The sequence below is a fragment of the Mauremys mutica genome, chromosome 15 (genome assembly GCF_020497125.1).
Source record: "Mauremys mutica isolate MM-2020 ecotype Southern chromosome 15, ASM2049712v1, whole genome shotgun sequence".
NCBI classification, from domain to species: Eukaryota; Metazoa; Chordata; order Testudines; family Geoemydidae; genus Mauremys; species Mauremys mutica.
In genome coordinates this window covers 36,740,302-36,757,884 of record NC_059086.1, presented here as the reverse complement: position 1 = coordinate 36,757,884, position 17,583 = coordinate 36,740,302, and the positions used below count along the sequence as shown (strand labels likewise).

Genomic DNA, 17,583 nt, shown 5'->3' with positions numbered 1-17,583 from the left:
GCTCCGACCCGATCCCGGCACCGAGCCGATCCCACCAGCACTGACCCGATCCCACCGGCACCGACCCGATCCCGGCACCGACCCGATCCCACCGGTACCGAGCCGATCCCACCAGCACTGACCCGATCCCGGCACCGACCCGATCCCACCGGCACCGACCCGATCCCACCGGTACCGAGCCGATCCCACCAGCACTGACCCGATCCCGGCACCGACCCGATCCCACCGGCACTGACCCGATCCCACCAGCCCTGACCCGATCCCGGCACTGACCTGATCCCACAGGTACCGACCCGATCCCACCGGCACCGACCCGATCCCACCGGCACCGACCCGATCCCGGCACCAACCCGATCCCACCAGCACTGACCCGATCCCGGCACCGACCCGATCTCACCGGTACCGACCTGATCCCACCGGTACCGAGCAGATCCCACCAGCACTGACCCGATCCCGGCACCGACCCGATCCCACCGGCACCGACCCGATCCCACCGGCGCCGACCCGATCCCGACACCAACCCGATCCCACCAGTACCGACCCGATCCCACCAGCACTGACCCGATCCCGACACCAACCCGATCCCACCAGTACCGACCCAATCCCACCGGCACCGACCCGATCCCGGCACCAACCCAATCTCACCGATACCAACCCACTCCCACCAGCACTGACCTGATCCCACCGGTACCGAGCTGATCTCGGCACCAACCCAATCTCACTGGTACCAACCAGATTCCAGCACCAACACGATCCCACCGGCGCCGACCCAGTACTGGGAGCAACCTGATCCCACCGGCACCGACACGATCCCACCGGCAGTGACCTGATCCCGGCACCGACCTGATCCCGGCACCGACCTGATCCCAGCAATACCAACCCGATCCCGGCACTGACCCGATCCCAGCACCAACCTGGTAACGGCACCGACCCGATCCCGGCACTGACCCGATTCCACCGGCACCGACCCGATCCCGGCACCGACCCAGAGACGGGTTCTGACCCGACCCCACCGGGATCCACACACCAGAGCCAGACAGATCCAAGGTATTTCCACCCATAGACCCAGGCACTCGGGTGGGGCAGGTCATGTGGGCTTCATAGGGGGATAGACCCATACGTGGGGTGGGGGGCGCATTTCTGGGTGGGTTGGGGTGTTGGGGGGTGACAGGACACAAAATGGGGAAGCTCCCTGCTCTGCCGGGCCCCCAATCCCGACCCACAGCCCCCCACTTCCCCCCGCTCTGCCGGGCCCCTCAATCCCGACCCACAGCCCCCCACTTCCCCCCGCTCTGCCGGGCCCCTCAATCCCGACCCGCAGCCCCCCGCTTCCCCCCGCTCTGCCGGTCCCCCCAATCCCGACTCTCAAGCTGGACTCATGGGGGCCGGGGGGGCCCTCTGGGCTGTTTCCTCTCAACTGAGGGTTTTCTGGGGCCGGGGAGGGTCACCCCAACATACGCGAAGGGGCAGACGAGAGACCCACGCTGAGAGGGGTGGGGGAGGGGAGGGGGCATGTCGGGGGGGGTGACATAAGAGACAGATGGATCGGTGGGGGGGGATGGATGGACGGTGATGGGGGGGGAATGGATGGACGGTGGGGGGGGATGGATGCCCAGCCGGCTGGACTGACGGACAGAGATGGACAGATGGATGGTTGAATAGACGGATGGACGGACAGTGGATGGATGGACGGAGATGGACGGATGGTGGGGAGGGAGGGACGGACAGAGATGGACAGAGATGGACGGACGGATGGAGATGGATGGATAGTGGGGATGGACGGATGGATGGACGGACGGATGGAGACGGACGGACGGACGGATGGTGGGGAGGGAGGGAGGGATGGACAGAGATGGACGGACGGATGGAGATGGATGGATAGTGGGGACGGACGGATGGATGGACGGACGGATGGAGACGGACGGACGGACGGATGGTGGGGAGGGAGGGAGGGATGGACAGAGATGGACGGACGGATGGAGATGGATGGATAGTGGGGATGGACGGATGGATGGACGGACGGATGGAGACGGATGGAGACGGATGGATGGTGGGGAGGGACGGACAGAGAGGGACGGACAGACGGAGACGGACGGACGGACGGATCGACAGAGGCGACGGAAGCTGCTGCTCTCTGGTCCGTCTCGTCTCTCCCCAGCCGCACTGCAGGGAGGGGCCCAGCCACTCTCGACCCAGCCTGGGGGTCTGACCACAGCCCCTTTAGCCCCCCCGCCCGGTGCCCCCCCCCGCAGCGGTTCACTCTCTGACATGGGGGGGGAGGGCTGCATGGGGGCAGGGGGCGTCCAGCAGAATTCACATCCCTGCAGAAGCCACCCTCCCCCCCGCCTCAGTTTCCCCCTTTGTGCGATGGGGCCCAGGGACCGGAGCCTTCCCCGAGGCAGGGCCCAGCCCCCCACCCAGCTCTGCTCCCCCTGTACAGAGCTAGAAACCTGAGACCCCCCGACCCTCCTCCCGGCCCCCAGCCCCCAGCCCGGCTCTCGTGTGCGAGTCACAGGCCGGGGAGAACGCAGCTGGGTCCCCGATCACTGGAGCCGTGGGCAGGGGGCAGGGCCGGGCTGGCAGGGGCTGCGGGTTGGGAGTGAGGGGCACCGGCAGGGCTGGGCTGCCAGGGGCTGCGGGTCGGGAGTGAGGGGCACCAGCAGGGCTGGGCTGGCAGGGGCTGCGGGTCGGGAGTGAGGTGCACCGGCAGGGCTGGGGGGGGCAGGGCCGGGCTGGCAGGGGGCTGCGGGTCGGGAGTGAGGGGCACCGGCAGGGCTGGGGGGGCAGGGCCGGGCTGGCAGGGGGCTGCGGGTCGGGAGTGAGGGGCACCAGCAGGGCTGGGCTGGCAGGGGCTGCGGGTCGGGAGTGAGGGGCACCGGCAGGGCTGGCTAGCAGGGGGCTGCGGGTCAGGAGTGAGGGGCACCGGCAGGGCTGGCTAGCAGGGGGCTGCGGGTTGGGAGTGAGGGGCACCGGTGGGGCTGGGGGAGCAGGGCCGGGCTGGCAGGGGCTGCAGGTCGGGAGTGAGGGGCACCGGCAGGGCTGGCTAGCAGGGGGCTGCGGGTCGGGAGTGAGGGGCAAAGGAGAATCCCGCCCCCTCCCCAGTGCCCCCTGCCCCCCCGGAGCGGCAGCTGCCCCCCTGGGGGAGGGTCCTGTGAGGGACGCGGCAGCGCCTGGGCCCGGCTGACTTGGCAGCAGAGACGTCTGCTCCGCAGGGCGACATCCCCGTGTCGCCGCCCCCCGCGCCCCACCCCAGAGCCAGCCGCATCCCCGCGCCCCCGGTCACCGGCTGTGTCTGTGTCTGTGTCTGTGTCTGTCTCGTCCCGCTCTCCGCAGGCCCCTGGGACGGCTGCAGCCCCCCGGACCCGGCCGAGGGGGCGACCCCCGGCCCCCCGCCCGCCCCCCGGCGCCGGTCCATGGGGGCAGATGGGATGTATGAGAAGATCAGGATGTTGAACATTCAGAGCACAGGCTGGGGCGGGCGGCAGGACTGGTACCCGGACGGGCTGGTCCCCGGGCAGCCCAACCCAGGTAGGTGTGGGGCAGGGGTGGAGGGGGGCCCTGAACCCTCGGCCTGTTCTCCCCTCCCCCCCGCCGGGCTCCCTCCCTGATCCCCCCCCGGCCTGTGTGCCCCACACTGCCCCCCCACTGCCGGGCTCCCTCCCTGATCCCCCCCCGGGCCTGCGCACCCCACACCACCCCTCCCCCACTGCTGGGCTCCCTCCCCGATCCCCCCCCCTGGCCTGCGCGCCCCACACCACCCCCTCCCCCCTGCTGGGCTCCCTCCCCAGTCCCCCCCCCGGCCTGTGCACCCCACACCACCCCTCCCCCACCGCCAGGCTCCCTCCCCACCCAGCCTGTGCCCCCCCACTCTGCTCCCCTCCCCCACTGCCTCCCTCTTCCCCCTCCTTCTCCCTCCACACTCCCCCTTCCTCCTCCCCCCCCCGTTGCGGGGGGACGTGTTTCTCGCTGTGACCCCGGCAGACCCCCCCCAAGGAGATGGTTGGGGCCGAGGCCAGGCTGGCGATGGGGGGGGGGAGAACAGGGGCCGGGGGTCAGACCCCCCCAGGCTCTGGCGCTCGGCCCCTGGCCTGTCACCTGCCCGGCGGGGGCTGGGGGGGGAGCCCAGCCGGGGCTGTCGCTTCGCATCAGGGTGGCAGAGCTGACGGGCGGGTTTGTGTCCCCCGCGGGCGCCGGGCGCAGCGCGAGCTGACGGGCTGGAGACAGGACACGGGCAGCGCTGGGCCGGGGGGGCAGCGGGAGGGGGGTCTGCGGGGGGCAGAGATGGGGGAGAATTTATCCAGCCTCCCCCAATGCTGCCGTCCCCCACCTCACTCAGGACCCACAGCCCCCCTCCCCCCCAGCCCTGCCGGTGCCCCTCACTCCCGACCCGCAGCCCCCCCCGACCCTGCCGGTGCCCCTCACTCCCGACCCGCAGCCCCCCCGGCCCTGCCGGTGCCCCTCACTCCCGACCCGCAGCCCCCCCCAGCCCTGCCGGTGCCCCTCACTCCCGATCTGCAGCCCCCCCCAGCCTTGCCGGTGCCCCTCACTCCCGACTCGCAGCCCCCACCAGCCCTGCTGGTGCCCCTCACTCCCGACCCGCAACCCCCCGGCCCTGCTGGTGCGCCTCACTCCCGACCCGCGGCCCCCCGGCCCAGCCGGTGCCCCTCACTCCCGACCCGCAGCCCCCCAGCTCTGCCGGTGCCCCTCACTCCCGACCCGCAGCCCCCCCCGGCCCTGCCGGTGCCCCTCACTCCCGATCCGCAGCCCCCCCCAGCCCTGCCGGTGCCCCTCACTCCCGACCCGCAGCCCCCCCCAGCCCTGCCGGTGCCCCTCACTCCCGACCCGCAGAGCCACCCGGCCCTGCTGGTGCCCCTCACTCCCGACCCGCAGCCCCCACCAGCCCTGCCGGTGCCCCTCACTCCCGACCCGCAGCCCCCCGGCCCTGCCGGTGCCCCTCACTCCCGACCCGCAGCCCCCCCCAGCTCTGCCGGTGCCCCTCACTCCCGACCCGCAGCCCCTGCTCACCCAGCCCCTCTTTTCCCCACGAGGGGAGCTAGTCCATAGGGGACTCCCCTTCCCACAGACCCGTCCCTGGGAGGGGTGACGCGTCTCCCCCGTTTGCCCCCCCAGACAGCTGCCAGCAGCTGGACGGTGGCCTGGAGCCCGAGCCCCTGCCCGGGGCCGGCGCCGACGACCCGGACGACTCGCAGCTCCGGCTGCAGCTGAAACGCAAACTGCAAAGGAACCGAACGTCCTTCAGCCAGGAGCAGATCGAGGCGCTGGAGAAAGGTCGGGGGGGGGGGCGGGGCGGGGGGGGGGGGGCTGAGCCGGACTCTGGGGTGTCTCAGGTCCACGGGCCCGGTGCTCCCACCTGGCCTGGCCCAGCACCCGGGGGGGACCCTGCAGCCTGCCCCCCCCGGGTCACTCTCCCTGGGGCGAGCCCCTCGGCTTCCCGCCCCCTGGGACCCCCCCTCGGAGCCAAGGGCAGAAATTACAGCCAAGCATGGCTGGGTCGGGCCCGAGCCCAGAGCCCCCCGACCCCTTAGTGCCAGAGCCCCCAGCTCCCCCCACCAGCCCCACACGGAGCAACCCCCCCCCGGCCCCTCGTCCTCCAGCTGGTCGCCCCCGCCCGGCTCCCTGCCCAGGGGCACCCGCGGGCATTAGCACCTCCGGGCCGGCTGGCTCCCTGCAGGGGATGGGCCTGGCTATCAGTCTCTGTGCCCAGGCGGCCCAGGGGCGGGATCCCACCTGCCCTCTAGGGGTCACTGCAGCGCTCACCCCCCCTTCATCCCCCTGTGCCAGCGTGTGGGGGAGTCGGGGCCCTGCACCCCCCACTTCCTGCGATGCCCCGGGGCCCTCAGCCGGCCGGGAACAGGAACAGCCCAAAACCCAGAGCTTGGGGGTCAGAGACCAGGACCCCCCAGTCAGGTCCATCTTGGGGGGGGACCCCAGACCCCGGTTCTGCCCCCCCCTCGTCTCCCCAGCCGGCTCCAAACAGACCCCCCCAGCCCCTCCTCCGGCCTGTGTCTCTCTCCAGGGCCAGGCCACCGGATCCCCTTGTTCCCAGCCCCTTCAGTTGGCACCTGGGGGGGGGGCTGGGGGGGCCAGGCCATCAGTTGCCAGGAGACAGAGTGTCGGCCATTTCCCGGCCCTCTCGGGCTCTGCACCAATCACACCCCCTTACCCCACCCCCTAGATCCTTGAGAACCGCACAGGGGAAACTGAGGCCCCCACCCAGTATTCAGAGAAAACATTAAGAACTTTCCCACTTCGGGGATACCGGAGATGTGGGGGGACCCGGGGTGCCCTGGGCATATCCGGGGGGCCGGAGATGTGGGGGGACTCGGGTGCCCTGGGCGTATCCGGGGGGCCGGAGATGTGGGGGGACTCGGGTGCCCTGGGTGTATCCGGGGGGCCGGAGATGTGGGGGGACCCGGGGTGCCCTGGGCGTATCAGGGGGCCTGGAAAAGGGGGGGGGGCCCGGGGTGCCCTGGGCGTATCCGGGGGGCTGGAGATGTGGGGGGACTCGGGTGCCCTGGGCGTATCCGGGGGGCCGGAGATGTGGGGGGACTGGGGTGCCCTGGGCGTATCCGGGGGGCCGGAGATGTGGGGGGACTGGGGTGCCCTGGGCGTATCCGGGGGGCCGGAGATGTGGGGGGACCTGGGGTGCCCTGGGCATATCCAGGGGGCCGGAGATGTGGGGGGACCTGGGGGGACCTGGGCGTATCCGGGGGGCCGGAGATGTGGGGGGACCTGGGGTGCCCTGGGCGTATCCGGGGGGCCGGAGATGTGGGGGATGCTCGAGGTATACGGGGGCCGGGGGGGCCTGTCTCTGACTGCGCTGCCCCCCCCATGCAGAGTTTGAGCGGACTCACTACCCCGATGTCTTCGCCCGCGAGCGCCTGGCCGCCAAGATCGACCTACCCGAGGCCCGGATCCAGGTGAGGGAGACCCCCTCAGGGCCCCCCACCCCAAGGGAGACCCCTCCAGCCCAGGGACACCCCCCAATCCCCAGAGGTGTCCCCCTGCCCCAAAGGAGACCCCCTGGCTCCAGGGTTACCCCCTCAGCCCCCAGTGGGGAACCCCCCGCTCCGAGGGAGATCCCTGACGCCCCAACGGGGCCCCCCATTCACCACCCCGAGGGAACCCCCCACAGGCCCCCTGGGGGGACAGCGCTGTCTGGGGGGCCCCCGACCTGCACAGGGACCTTGACGCCTCCCCCCCCCCCCCGCAGGTCTGGTTCTCGAACCGACGGGCCAAGTGGCGGCGTGAGGAGAAGCTCCGCAACCAGCGGCGCCAGGCGGGCGGGTCCGGGCACCTGCCCCTGGGCACCGGGGCCTTCCCTGGCAGCGGGGCCTTCCCGGCCGCGCCCCCCACCGGGTCAGGTACCCCCCGCTGCTCTCTGGCATCCCCCACTGCCCCCCAGTACCCCCCACTGCCCCTGGGTACCCCCCACTGCCCCCCGGCACCCCCCCTCGGCTCTCCATTGCCCCGGTCCCCATCCATACCCCCTGCTGGATCAGGTACCCCCCCAACGGCTCCCTCACCCCCTCCAGTCGGTGCCACCACTTGGCGGATCAAGTACCGCCCCCCTCCCCAACAGCCAGCCCCCCCCAGACGCACACACCTGTCCGTGGGCGGCGGGGTCCCACCTGCAGCCCTCACCCGCCTTGTCCCGCCGCAGAGATACTTGAGTAACACACCGGGGAAACTGAGGCACGAAGCGTTTCGAGACAACACTAAGAACGGTCCCGCTGCGTCCCTACCTCACCCCCCCGCCATCCACTTCCCCCCAACCCCCCCCAAGGGACGCCATATCCCCCCCTGCCCCCCCGGCCAGTGGATGACTGTCCTCTCCCACCAGGTGCCCTGCTGGGGCGCAGTGAGGGGCCCCTCCCCACCAGCTACGGAGCCCTCCCCCCACTGCCCAGCTTCCCCATGGCCAACAGCCTCCCCATGCAGGTGAGGGGGGCGGGGAGGGGACCTGGGGGGGTGCATGGGGTTGACGTGCGGGGGGTTTCAGCCTGGGGGAGGTCTGTGGGGGGAGAGCTTAGCCTGGGGGGGTACATGGGGTTGGTGTGGTGGGGGGGGTCAGCCCAGAGAGGGGTTACATGGGGTCAGTGGGAGGGGGCTCAGCCCGGGGGGGGTTACATGGGGTCAGTGGGAGGGGGCTCGGCCCGGGGGGGGGTTACGTGGGGTCGGTGAGGGGGGCTCGGCCCGGGGGGGTGTTACGTGGGGTCGGTGAGGGGGGCTCAGCCCAGAGAGGGGTTACATGGGGTCAGTGGGAGGGGGCTCGGCCCGGGGGGGTGTTACGTGGGGTCGGTGAGGGGGGCTCGGCCCGGGGGGGGGTTACATGGGGTCAGTGGGAGGGGGCTCGGCCCGGGGGGGGGTTACGTGGGGTCGGTGAGGGGGGCTCAGCTCAGGGGGGGTTACGTGGGGTCGGTGAGGGGGGCTCGGCCCGGGGGGGGGTGTTACGTGGGGTCGGTGAGGGGGGCTCGGCCCGGGGGGGGGTTACGTGGGGTCGGTGAGGGGGGCTCGGCCCGGGGGGGGATATGTGGGGTCGGGGGGGGGAACCCAGACCGTGGGGGTCGGGGGGGACTCAGCCCAGAGGGGTATGTGGGGTTGGTGAGGGGGAGGGCTCAGGCTGGGGGGTTTTGGGGGGCTCAGCACAGGCGTCTCACAGCCCCCCCCCCTCCCCGCAGGCCGTCCAGCCGGTCCCCAGCCAGGGCAGCTCGTCCTTCTCCTGCATGATCCCGGGCGGCTCCTCGGGCCGCGGCTACGACCCGTACGGCCCGGCCCAGCTCCCGGCCCACATGGGGACCCCCAGCCTGGGCGCCGGCACCAGCACCGCCACCGGTGAGGGGGGCCCCCCGGGGCAAAGCATCCTGGGAGCAGGGCTAAGGCCGGGGGGCGGGCAAAGCATTCTGGGAGCAACGCCAACTCTGGCTTACCCCCCACGCACTGGGGCCACTCCCAGGGCATTATGGGATTACTGGGTGATGTTGGGCATTGGTCTCTTCTACGTCCCCAGGCCTGGCACAGCCCGTATGGACCAGCTGCCCCTGGACACAGGCTCTGCAGCCTGGCACGGCCCATATGGACCAGCTGCCCCTGGGCACAGGCTCTGCAGCCTGGCACGGCCCGTATGGACCAGCTGCCCCTGGGAACAGGCTCCGTGGCCTGGCACGGCCCGTATGGACCAGCTGCCCCTGGGAACAGGCTCCGTGGCCTGGCACGGCCCATATGGACCAGCTGGCCCTGGGCACAGGCTCTGCTGCCTGGCACGGCCCGTATGGACCAGCTGCCCCTGGGAACAGGCTCTGCAGCCTGGCACGGCCCGTATGGACCAGCTGCCCCTGGGCACAGGCTCTGCTGCCTGGCACGGCCCGTATGGACCAGCTGCCCCTGGGCACAGGCTCCGCGGCCTGGCATGGCCCGTATGGACCAGCTGCCCCTGGGAACAGGCTCAGCGGCCAGGCACGGCCCGTACGGACCAGCTGCCCCTGGGCACAGGCTCAGCGGCCAGGCACGGCCCGTATGGACCAGCTGCCCCTGGGCACAGGCTCTGCTGCCTGGCACGGCCCGTATGGACCAGCTGCCCCTGGGCACAGGCTCCGCGGCCTGGCACGGCCCGTATGGACCAGCTGCCCCTGGGAACAGGCTCAGCGGCCAGGCACGGCCCGTACGGACCAGCTGCCCCTGGGCACAGGCTCAGCGGCCAGGCACGGCCCGTATGGACCAGCTGCCCCTGGGCACAGGCTCCGCGGCCTGGCACGGCCCGTATGGACCAGCTGCCCCTGGGCACAGGCTCTGCTGCCTGGCACGGCCCGTATGGACCAGCTGCCCCTGGGCACAGGCTCTGCTGCCTGGCATGGCCCATATGGACCAGCTGCCCCTGGGTCCTTTGGGTCTCTCCCTGCCCCGCTAACGCCCCGTCTCTCTCTGCCCCCAGGTCTCCTCTCCCCCGGCGTGTCGGTCCCCGTGCAGGTCCCTGGCGGCGACCCGGAGGTCCCCCAGTATTGGCCGCGTCTGTAAAGATGGGAGAAAGCAGATCCTTCCGGGGGGGGTCGAGGGGGGGATGGCTGTGCCTGGCCCCCGGGGGGGCAGACCCCACGGCTGGGGCTGGGGGTGGGAGTCCCCCAGCTGCCCAGGGTAAGTCCTGGCCAGGAAGGGGGAGCCCCCTGCCCCTCTGCGCCCCCATCCCCAGTCATCCCCCCCCCAGGTTCCCGCATGCCAGTGTCTGTCTGTTAGAGCCGCTGTGACCCAGTGTGGTGTGCGTTGGGGGGGACGAACCCCCCATTACCGAGCCCTTCCCCAGGTCCCCCTCCCCTCCCCACTGGGGGGTGGGGGGTGGCACCCCCCGTCTTGCGTTCCCCTCCCCCCACCCCTAGAGAGGGGGGCAGTAAAGAACCGACGGGAGCTGGCAAAGGATTCTGGGACTCCATGGACCCCGCAAAGGATTCTGGGAGAAGCGCTCAGGCCTCGCAAAGGATTCTGGGAGATGCGTCAACTCAGCCTGGCTGGCAAAGGATTCTGGGAAACGTGTCAGCTCCTCATCCTCCTGGGGCATGATGGGATAGTGGGTCCCCCCCCCCACACGCCCCCCCACCACGGGAACCCCCAGATCTTTCCCTGAACGGATGGACCCATCTGGGGCTGAGAGATCCCGAGGGGTGGGGGGGAGGGAGAAAGGCCCAATTCTCCCGCTGCCCTGACCCTTGACCTGTCCCCCCCCCCGGGCCCCCGACACCCCCGTGACCTCACTCCGAGCCCCCCACTGTGATAAGTTGTCTGGTGTGTCAATAAAGCCCGTCTGTAAATAACAACAGGCCCCCGTTGTCCGTCTGTCCGGCCGCCTGTGAGGGAAAGACCCCCCCACCCCAGCGCCCGCCATCAGCCCCACAGGCCCCTCCACCTCCCAGCCAGGGAGACCCTACAATAAACACGTGCCGGGGAGACCCTACAATAAACACGCGCCGGCTGCCACAGGAAATGACTTCTGGCTGTCAACAAGGGCGGGGGGGGGGGGCCTGGGGAGGAAACACCTGGGGCATCCGGGGTGGGGGAGGTGCTGCCCCCCCCAGCTATTCCTGTGTTAGTGTCACCCCCCATCACCAGCTGGGGGGGGCTATGGGGAGCAGGGAGGCTCCAGCTGGGGTGGGGGGGGCTCCTGGATACTTCAACCCTGGCGTCCCCCAGCAGGGGGAGCTGTGTGTGGGGGGCAGATACCCCCTGTCCCCTCATCCCAGCCCCTTAGTCCCACCCGCCCCCACTGCCCCCCTCATCCACTGCCCCTGTCCCCCGCTGCCCCCTCCTCCTGCCCCCGCTGTCCCCCTCCTCGTGCCCCCATCCCCCGCTGCCCCCTCCTCCTGCCCCCATCCCCCACTGCCCCCCTCCTACCCATCCCCCGCTGCCCCCTCCTCCTGCCCCCCATCCCCCGCAGCCCCTCTGCTGCCCCCCATCCGCTGTCCCCCATCCCCCACTGCCCCCCTCATCTGCTGTCCCCCGCTGCCCCCTTCCTACCCATCCCCTGCTGCTCCCCTCCTGTCCCCCATCCCCCGCTGCCCCCCTCCTACCCATCCCCCGCTGCCCCCTCCTCCTGCCCCCCATCCCCCGCTGCCCCCCTCCTCCTGCCCCCATCCCCCGCTGCCCCCTCCTCCTGCCCCCCATCCCCCACAGCCCCTCTGCTGCCCCCCCATCCGCTGCCCCCCTCCTCCTGCCCCCATCCCCCACTGCCCCCCTCCTACCCATCCCCCGCTGCCCCCCTCCTCCTGCCCCCCATCCCCCACTGCCCCCTCCTCCTGCCCCCATCCCCCCCTGCCCCCCTCCTACCCATCCCCCGCTGCCCCCTCCTCCTGCCCCCCATCCCCCGCAGCCCCTCTGCTGCCCCCCCATCCGCTGACCCCCATCCCCCACAGCCCCCCTCATCTGCTGTCCCCCGCTGCCCCCTTCCTACCCATCCCCTGCTGCTCCCCTCCTGTCCCCCATCCCCCGCTGCCTCCCTCCTCCTCCTGCCCCCCATCCCCCACTGCCCCCTCCTGCCCCCATCCCCCGCTGCCCCCCTCCTCCTCCTGCCCCCCATCCCCCACTGCCCCCTCCTGCCCCCCATCCCCCGCTGCCCCCCTCCTACCCATCCCCCGCTGCCCCCTCCTCCTCCTGCCCCCCATCCCCCCCTGCCCCCCTCCATCCGCTGTCCCCCATCCCCCACTGCCCCCTCCTGCCCCCCATCCCCCGCTGCCCCCCTCCTACCCATCCCCCGCTGCCCCCTCCTCCTGCCCCCCATCCCCCGCTGCCCCGCTCCATCCGCTGTCCCCCATCCCCCACTGCCCCCTCCTGACCCCCATCCCCCGCTGCCTCCCTCCTCCTCCTGCCCCCCATCCCCCACTGCCCCCTCCTGCCCCCATCCCCCGCTGCCCCCCTCCTCCTCCTGCCCCCCATCCCCCACTGCCCCCCTCCTACCCATCCCCCGCTGCCCCCCTCCTCCTGCCCCCCATCCCCTCTGCCCCCCTCCTTCCGCTGTCCCCCATCCCCCACTGCCCCCTCCTGCCCCCCATCCCCCGTTGCCCCCCTCTACCCATCCCCCGCTGCCCCCTTCTCCTGCCCCCATCCCCCGCTGCCCCCTCCATCCGCTGTCCCCCCATCCCCCGCTGCCCCCCCTCCTCCCCCCCCCCAGCAGCGCTGCAGCAGAGCTGGTGACAGGGAGCCGGATGCGGCCCCCAGGGCGATGGGGGCGCGAGGGGGGGGGCAGGGGGTGTCAGGACAGATCAGCGTCAGGCCGACATTAAGGGGCCAGGCCGGGCTGGGCGGGAAGATCCGGGCTGGATTCCACACTGCGGGGACGGGAGCCAAGGTGGAGACCCCCCCAGTGCCCCCCAGCACAGTGTCCGCACCCCACTGCCCCCCATTCCCTCCACCCATCCGGCTCCCGCACCCCACTCGCCCCCAGACCCAGGGACGCTGCAGGACACGGCTGGGGCGGGGGGGGGTCCCTGATAAATTCCCAGGTCCCGGAGTCCCAGGAGGCGGCGAGAACCAGCCCCCCACCCCGTTCCACCAAACCTGGCTGCCGCCCCCCAGGCCTGGGGGAGAATCCAGGCCATTTGGGGCCTGATTTAGGGGGTTGGAATATTTGGGGCAAAACTGCCTCCCTGGGCTGCCCCGCTACTGCCCCCCACATCCACCGCCCCCTGCCCCCTCTGCCCCCTCCATCCGCTGCCTCTGCCCCCCGCCCCCCCACATCCACCACCCCCTGCCCCCTCTGCCCCCTCCATCCGCTGCCTCTGCCCCCCGCCCCCCACATCCACCGCCCCCTGCCCCCTCTGCCCCCTCCATCCGCTGCCTCTGCCCCCTGCCCCCCACATCCACCGCCCCATGCCCCCTCCATCCGCTGCCTCTGCCCCCCGCCCCCCACATCCACCACCCCCTGCCCCCTATGCCCTCTCCATCTGCTGCCTCTGCCCCCCGCCCCCCACATCCACCGCCCCCTGCCCCCCATGCCCCCTCCATCCGCTGCCTCTGCCCCCCGCCCCCCACATCCACCGCCCCCTGCCCCCTATGCCCTCTCCATCCGCTGCCTCTGCCCCCCGCCCCCCACATCCACCGCCCCCTGCCCCCTCTGGCCCTCCATCCGCTGCCTCTGCGCCCCGCCCCCCACATCCACTACCTCCTGCCCCCTATTGCCCCTCTCCCCCCACATCCACTGCCCCCTGCCCCCCACTACTCCCATACCCACTGCCTCCTGTCCCTCCTTCTGCCCCTACCCCAACCTGTGCCCCCTTAGCGCCCCCACCCCGCGGCTCAGTGTCTCTCTCGCCCAGTCACGTTGCAGCAGCGCTGGGGCGCGGGGAGCCCGAGGTGGGGGCAGGGGGGGTCGTGTTGCCATGGTTACGAGTTTCACATTCATCCTTAAAGTGACTTGGGGCCTGCGCCCGCCAGCCGAGGGGAGCAGAGCAGGGGGGGGACCCAGGCTGGGATGGGGGGTGCAGGGCAGGGATCCAGGCTGGGATGGGGGGTGCAGGGCAGGGATCCAGGCTGGGATGGGGGGTGCAGGGCGGGGATCCAGGCTGGGATGGGGGGTGCAGGAGTGTGAAGGCCGAGATCTAAAGAGGATTCTGGACTTGAAGATGGGGGATAGAGTGTCCCCCCCAGCCCTGCCGGTGCCCCTCACTCCCGACCCGCAGCCCCCCCCAGCCCTGGGCTCCCCCCAGCCCTGCCGGTGCCCCTCACTCCCGACCCGCAGTCCCCCCCAGCCCTGGGCTCCCCCCAGCCCTGCCGGTGCCCCTCACTCCCGACCCGCAGCCCCTGCTAGCCCAGCCCTGGGCTCCCCCCAGCCCTGCCAGTGCCCCTCACTCCCGACCCGCAGCCCCCCAGCCCTGGGCTCCCCCCAGCCCTGCCGGTGCCCCTCACTCCCGACCCGCAGTCCCCCCCAGCCCTGGGCTCCCCCCAGCCCTGCCGGTGCCCCTCACTCCCGAATTGCAGCACCTCTGTAGCTGAGGTTTGTGACCCTGCGGTGCCCCCACCCGCCTGCCCCAGCTGCTTTGTTCTTAACCCTTTCGGGGTGCGGCTGCCTCTCGGTTCCTGTTGCCGTTGTCGTCCCCCCACCCCCAACGTGGGAACCAGAGACCCACCCACCCGTCCCCCACCCCTGAAACCTTCCCTGCGGGAGGATGTGGTCGGGAGGGCTTGGCAAAGGCTGGGGGGCACCTGAGGGGCGTATGCTCCCTGGGGGCTGAGGGAGCAGGGGGCCTAACAAAGATGTGGGGCACAGGGAGCCCCAGGCTTCCCCCCCACCCCAAGCCCTGCCGGTGCCCCTCACTCCTGACCCGCAGCCCCTGCTCGCCCGGCCCTGGGCTCCCCCCAGCCCTGCTGGTGCCCCTCACTCCCGAGCTGCAGCCCCTGCTAGCCCAGCCCTGCCCCCCCCAGCTCCGCCGGTGCCCCTCACTCCCGACCCGCAGCCCCTGCTCGCCCAGCCCTGCCCCCCCCAGCTCCGCCGGTGCCCCTCACTCCGGACACACACAGCTGAGAGGGGACCGACCTGAACAGGTTGGGCCTGGGGCGGGGGGGCTGATAGGGGTGAGAGAGACCCAAGCCAGCTGCAGCCTGTTTCTACCCCTGTCTCCCAGCCCCAGGGTACCGCTGTTGCCCCTCCCTGAGCTGGGGGGCCAGGCTACCTCCGCAGGAGCCAGGGACTCCGGGCTATGAAGGGGAGGGGGCAGTGATATGGTGGGGCTGGGAGCTCGGACTCCTGGGTTCTCTCCTGGCTCTGGGAGGGGAGTGGGGTCTAGTGGTTAGAACAGGGGGGCTGGGAGCGAGGACTCCTGGGTTCTCTCCTGGCTCTGGGAGGGGAGTGGGGTCTGGTGGTTAGAGCAGGGGGGGTCTGGGAACCAGGACTCCTGGGTTCTCTCCTGGCTCTGGGAGGGGAGTGGGGGCTAGTGGTTAGAGCAGGGGGGGCTGGGAGCCAGGACTCCTGGGTTCTCTCCTGGCTCTGGGAGGGGAGTGGGGGGTGGTCAGAGCATGGGGGAGGGGCTGGGAGCCAGGACTCCTGGGTTCTCCGTGCCTCAGTTTCCCCTCCGGGTGCTGCCCGGAGGCTGCGTGCGCGTGTCCCTCTCTCGCCTCCTCCCCCTCCCCTCAGCCCCCCGCCTCTTCCTGTTTATGAAGCTGGAGCCGGTTCTCGGCGCTGGCTTCCCCCCGGGCCGGAAGCGGCACTTCCCGCCGCGCCCATTGGCTGCGGGGCCGGGGGGGGGGGTTTAAAGGCTGAGCCTGGCGCAGGGTTGCGGGGAGACTCGGGGCGCGGACGGGAGGCGAGCGGCCAAGGGTAAGCGGGGTGGGGGGCTGGGTTACTTGGACGCCTGGGTTCTCTGACCCTCTGTCAGATCTCCCCTCACCCCCAGCTAGAGGCAGGGAGAGAACCCAGGAGTCCTGGCCCCCAGCCCCCCCTGCTCTAACCACCAGCCCCCACTCCCCTCCCAGAGCCAGGGAGAGAACCCAGGAGTCCTGGCCCCCAGCCCCCCTGCTCTAACCACCAGCCCCCACTTCCCTCCCAGAGCCAGGGAGAGAACCCAGGAGTCCTGGCCCCCAGCGACCCCTGCTCTAACCACCAGCCCCCACTCCCCTCCCAGAGCCAGGGAGAGAACCCAGGAGTCCTGGCCCCCAGCGACCCCTGCTCTAACCACCAGCCCCCACTCCCCACCCAGAGCCAGGGAGAGAACCCAGGAGTCCTGGCCCCCAGTGACCCCTGCTCTAACCACCAGACCCCACTCCCCACCCAGAGCCAGGGAGAGAACCCAGGAGTCCTGGCCCCCAGCCCCCCCTGCTCTAACCACCAGACCCCACTCCCCTCCCAGAGCCAGGGAGAGAACCCAGGAGTCCTGGCCCCCAGCCCCCCCTGCTCTAACCACTAGACCCCACTCCCCACCCAGAGCCAGGGAGAGAACCCAGGAGTCCTGGCTTCCAGCCCCCCCCCTGCTCCGACCACCAGACCCCACTTCCCTCCCAGAGCCAGGGAGAGAACCCAGGAGTCCTGGCCCCCAGCGACCCCTGCTCTAACCACCAGACCCCACTTCCCTCCCAGAGCCAGGGAGAGAACCCAGGAGTCCTGGCCCCCAGCGACCCCTGCTCTAACCACCAGACCCCACTTCCCTCCCAGAGCCAGGGAGAGAACTCAGGGTGGGGTGGGGTGGGGTATGTGTGTGGGGGGAGGGGAGGGGAGGTGGCTGAGGACTCTGGGTGCTGAGATACAGAGGGGGGAGCTCCGTGCTGCTGCCTAGGGGTGCACCCATTTGGGCCCCTGGGTTAATCACTCCTGAGTGGGGGTGTGGGGGACCCAGGTCCCCTGTAAATCTGCCAAGGAACCTAGATCTCTCGGCAGAGCGGCTGGGGGTGGTGGTGGGGGGGTCGTTACCAGTAATAGGGACAAGGCTCCATCTGGCTGAGCCCCGACCTGGCTGTTGGTTGTTCACCCGGGGAACTCCTCGGGGCAGGACTGCGGGGCTCTGCAGCCCCTGGCGTGATGGGGGCTGGGACCGCGATTTGGGGGGGAGGGGCTGTGCAGCAGGAGGTGGGGGGTGAGCCCCTCAGTTCCCTGGGGTCCCCCTCCTTGCAGGGCCCCACATCCCAGGCGCAGGGGCTGCACCTTGCTCCCCCCGAAGTGGCTTGACCCAGGCCTGCTCCATCCCCCTCCCCAGGGTTCCTGTGGTTTATCGGGGGGGCACTTCTGTCCCCCCCCCCCCGCAGGAAACAACAGAGCAGAAGGTGGGTGGAGTTAAAGGCCAGAATGGTGGGGGGGGGGCAGCTCAGATGGTGAAGGGGGCAGGAGGGATTTGCTTCTGGTTCTCTGGCACTGGGGTGGGGGGGCTATTTCCCCTGCCAGCCCCTCCAGCGTCTCCCCGCCCCCCATGAGTGCCCCCCCCCCATGAGATACTGCTTCGGAAACCGACAGGGAACCGAAACAGCCGTGAAAAAGGGAAGGAACCGGGGCGGGGGGGGGGGGGGGCGGGAGGAGGAAGAGTCTCGACCCCGCCCCCCAGCCAGATGGGGCTCCTGGGGGGCTGGAAGCCAGAGGGGACCCCCAGCCCTCTGCCCATG

At 71.4% G+C, this 17,583-nt stretch overlaps 1 protein-coding gene across 1 annotated transcript; it reads left to right on the top strand.

Moving 5' to 3' along the window:
* Positions 1-846: 846 nt before the first annotated feature.
* Positions 847-10,744, top strand: LOC123350324 (paired box protein Pax-6-like). The gene is made up of 8 exons (XM_044988850.1): positions 847-1,047; positions 3,334-3,528; positions 5,131-5,289; positions 6,859-6,941; positions 7,235-7,385; positions 7,865-7,962; positions 8,703-8,856; positions 9,953-10,744. The coding sequence occupies exons 2-8, from the start codon at positions 3,414-3,416 to the stop codon at positions 10,033-10,035; spliced, it is 843 nt and encodes a 280-aa protein (XP_044844785.1). The 5' UTR covers positions 847-1,047; positions 3,334-3,413; the 3' UTR covers positions 10,036-10,744.
* Positions 10,745-17,583: the final 6,839 nt, after the last annotated feature.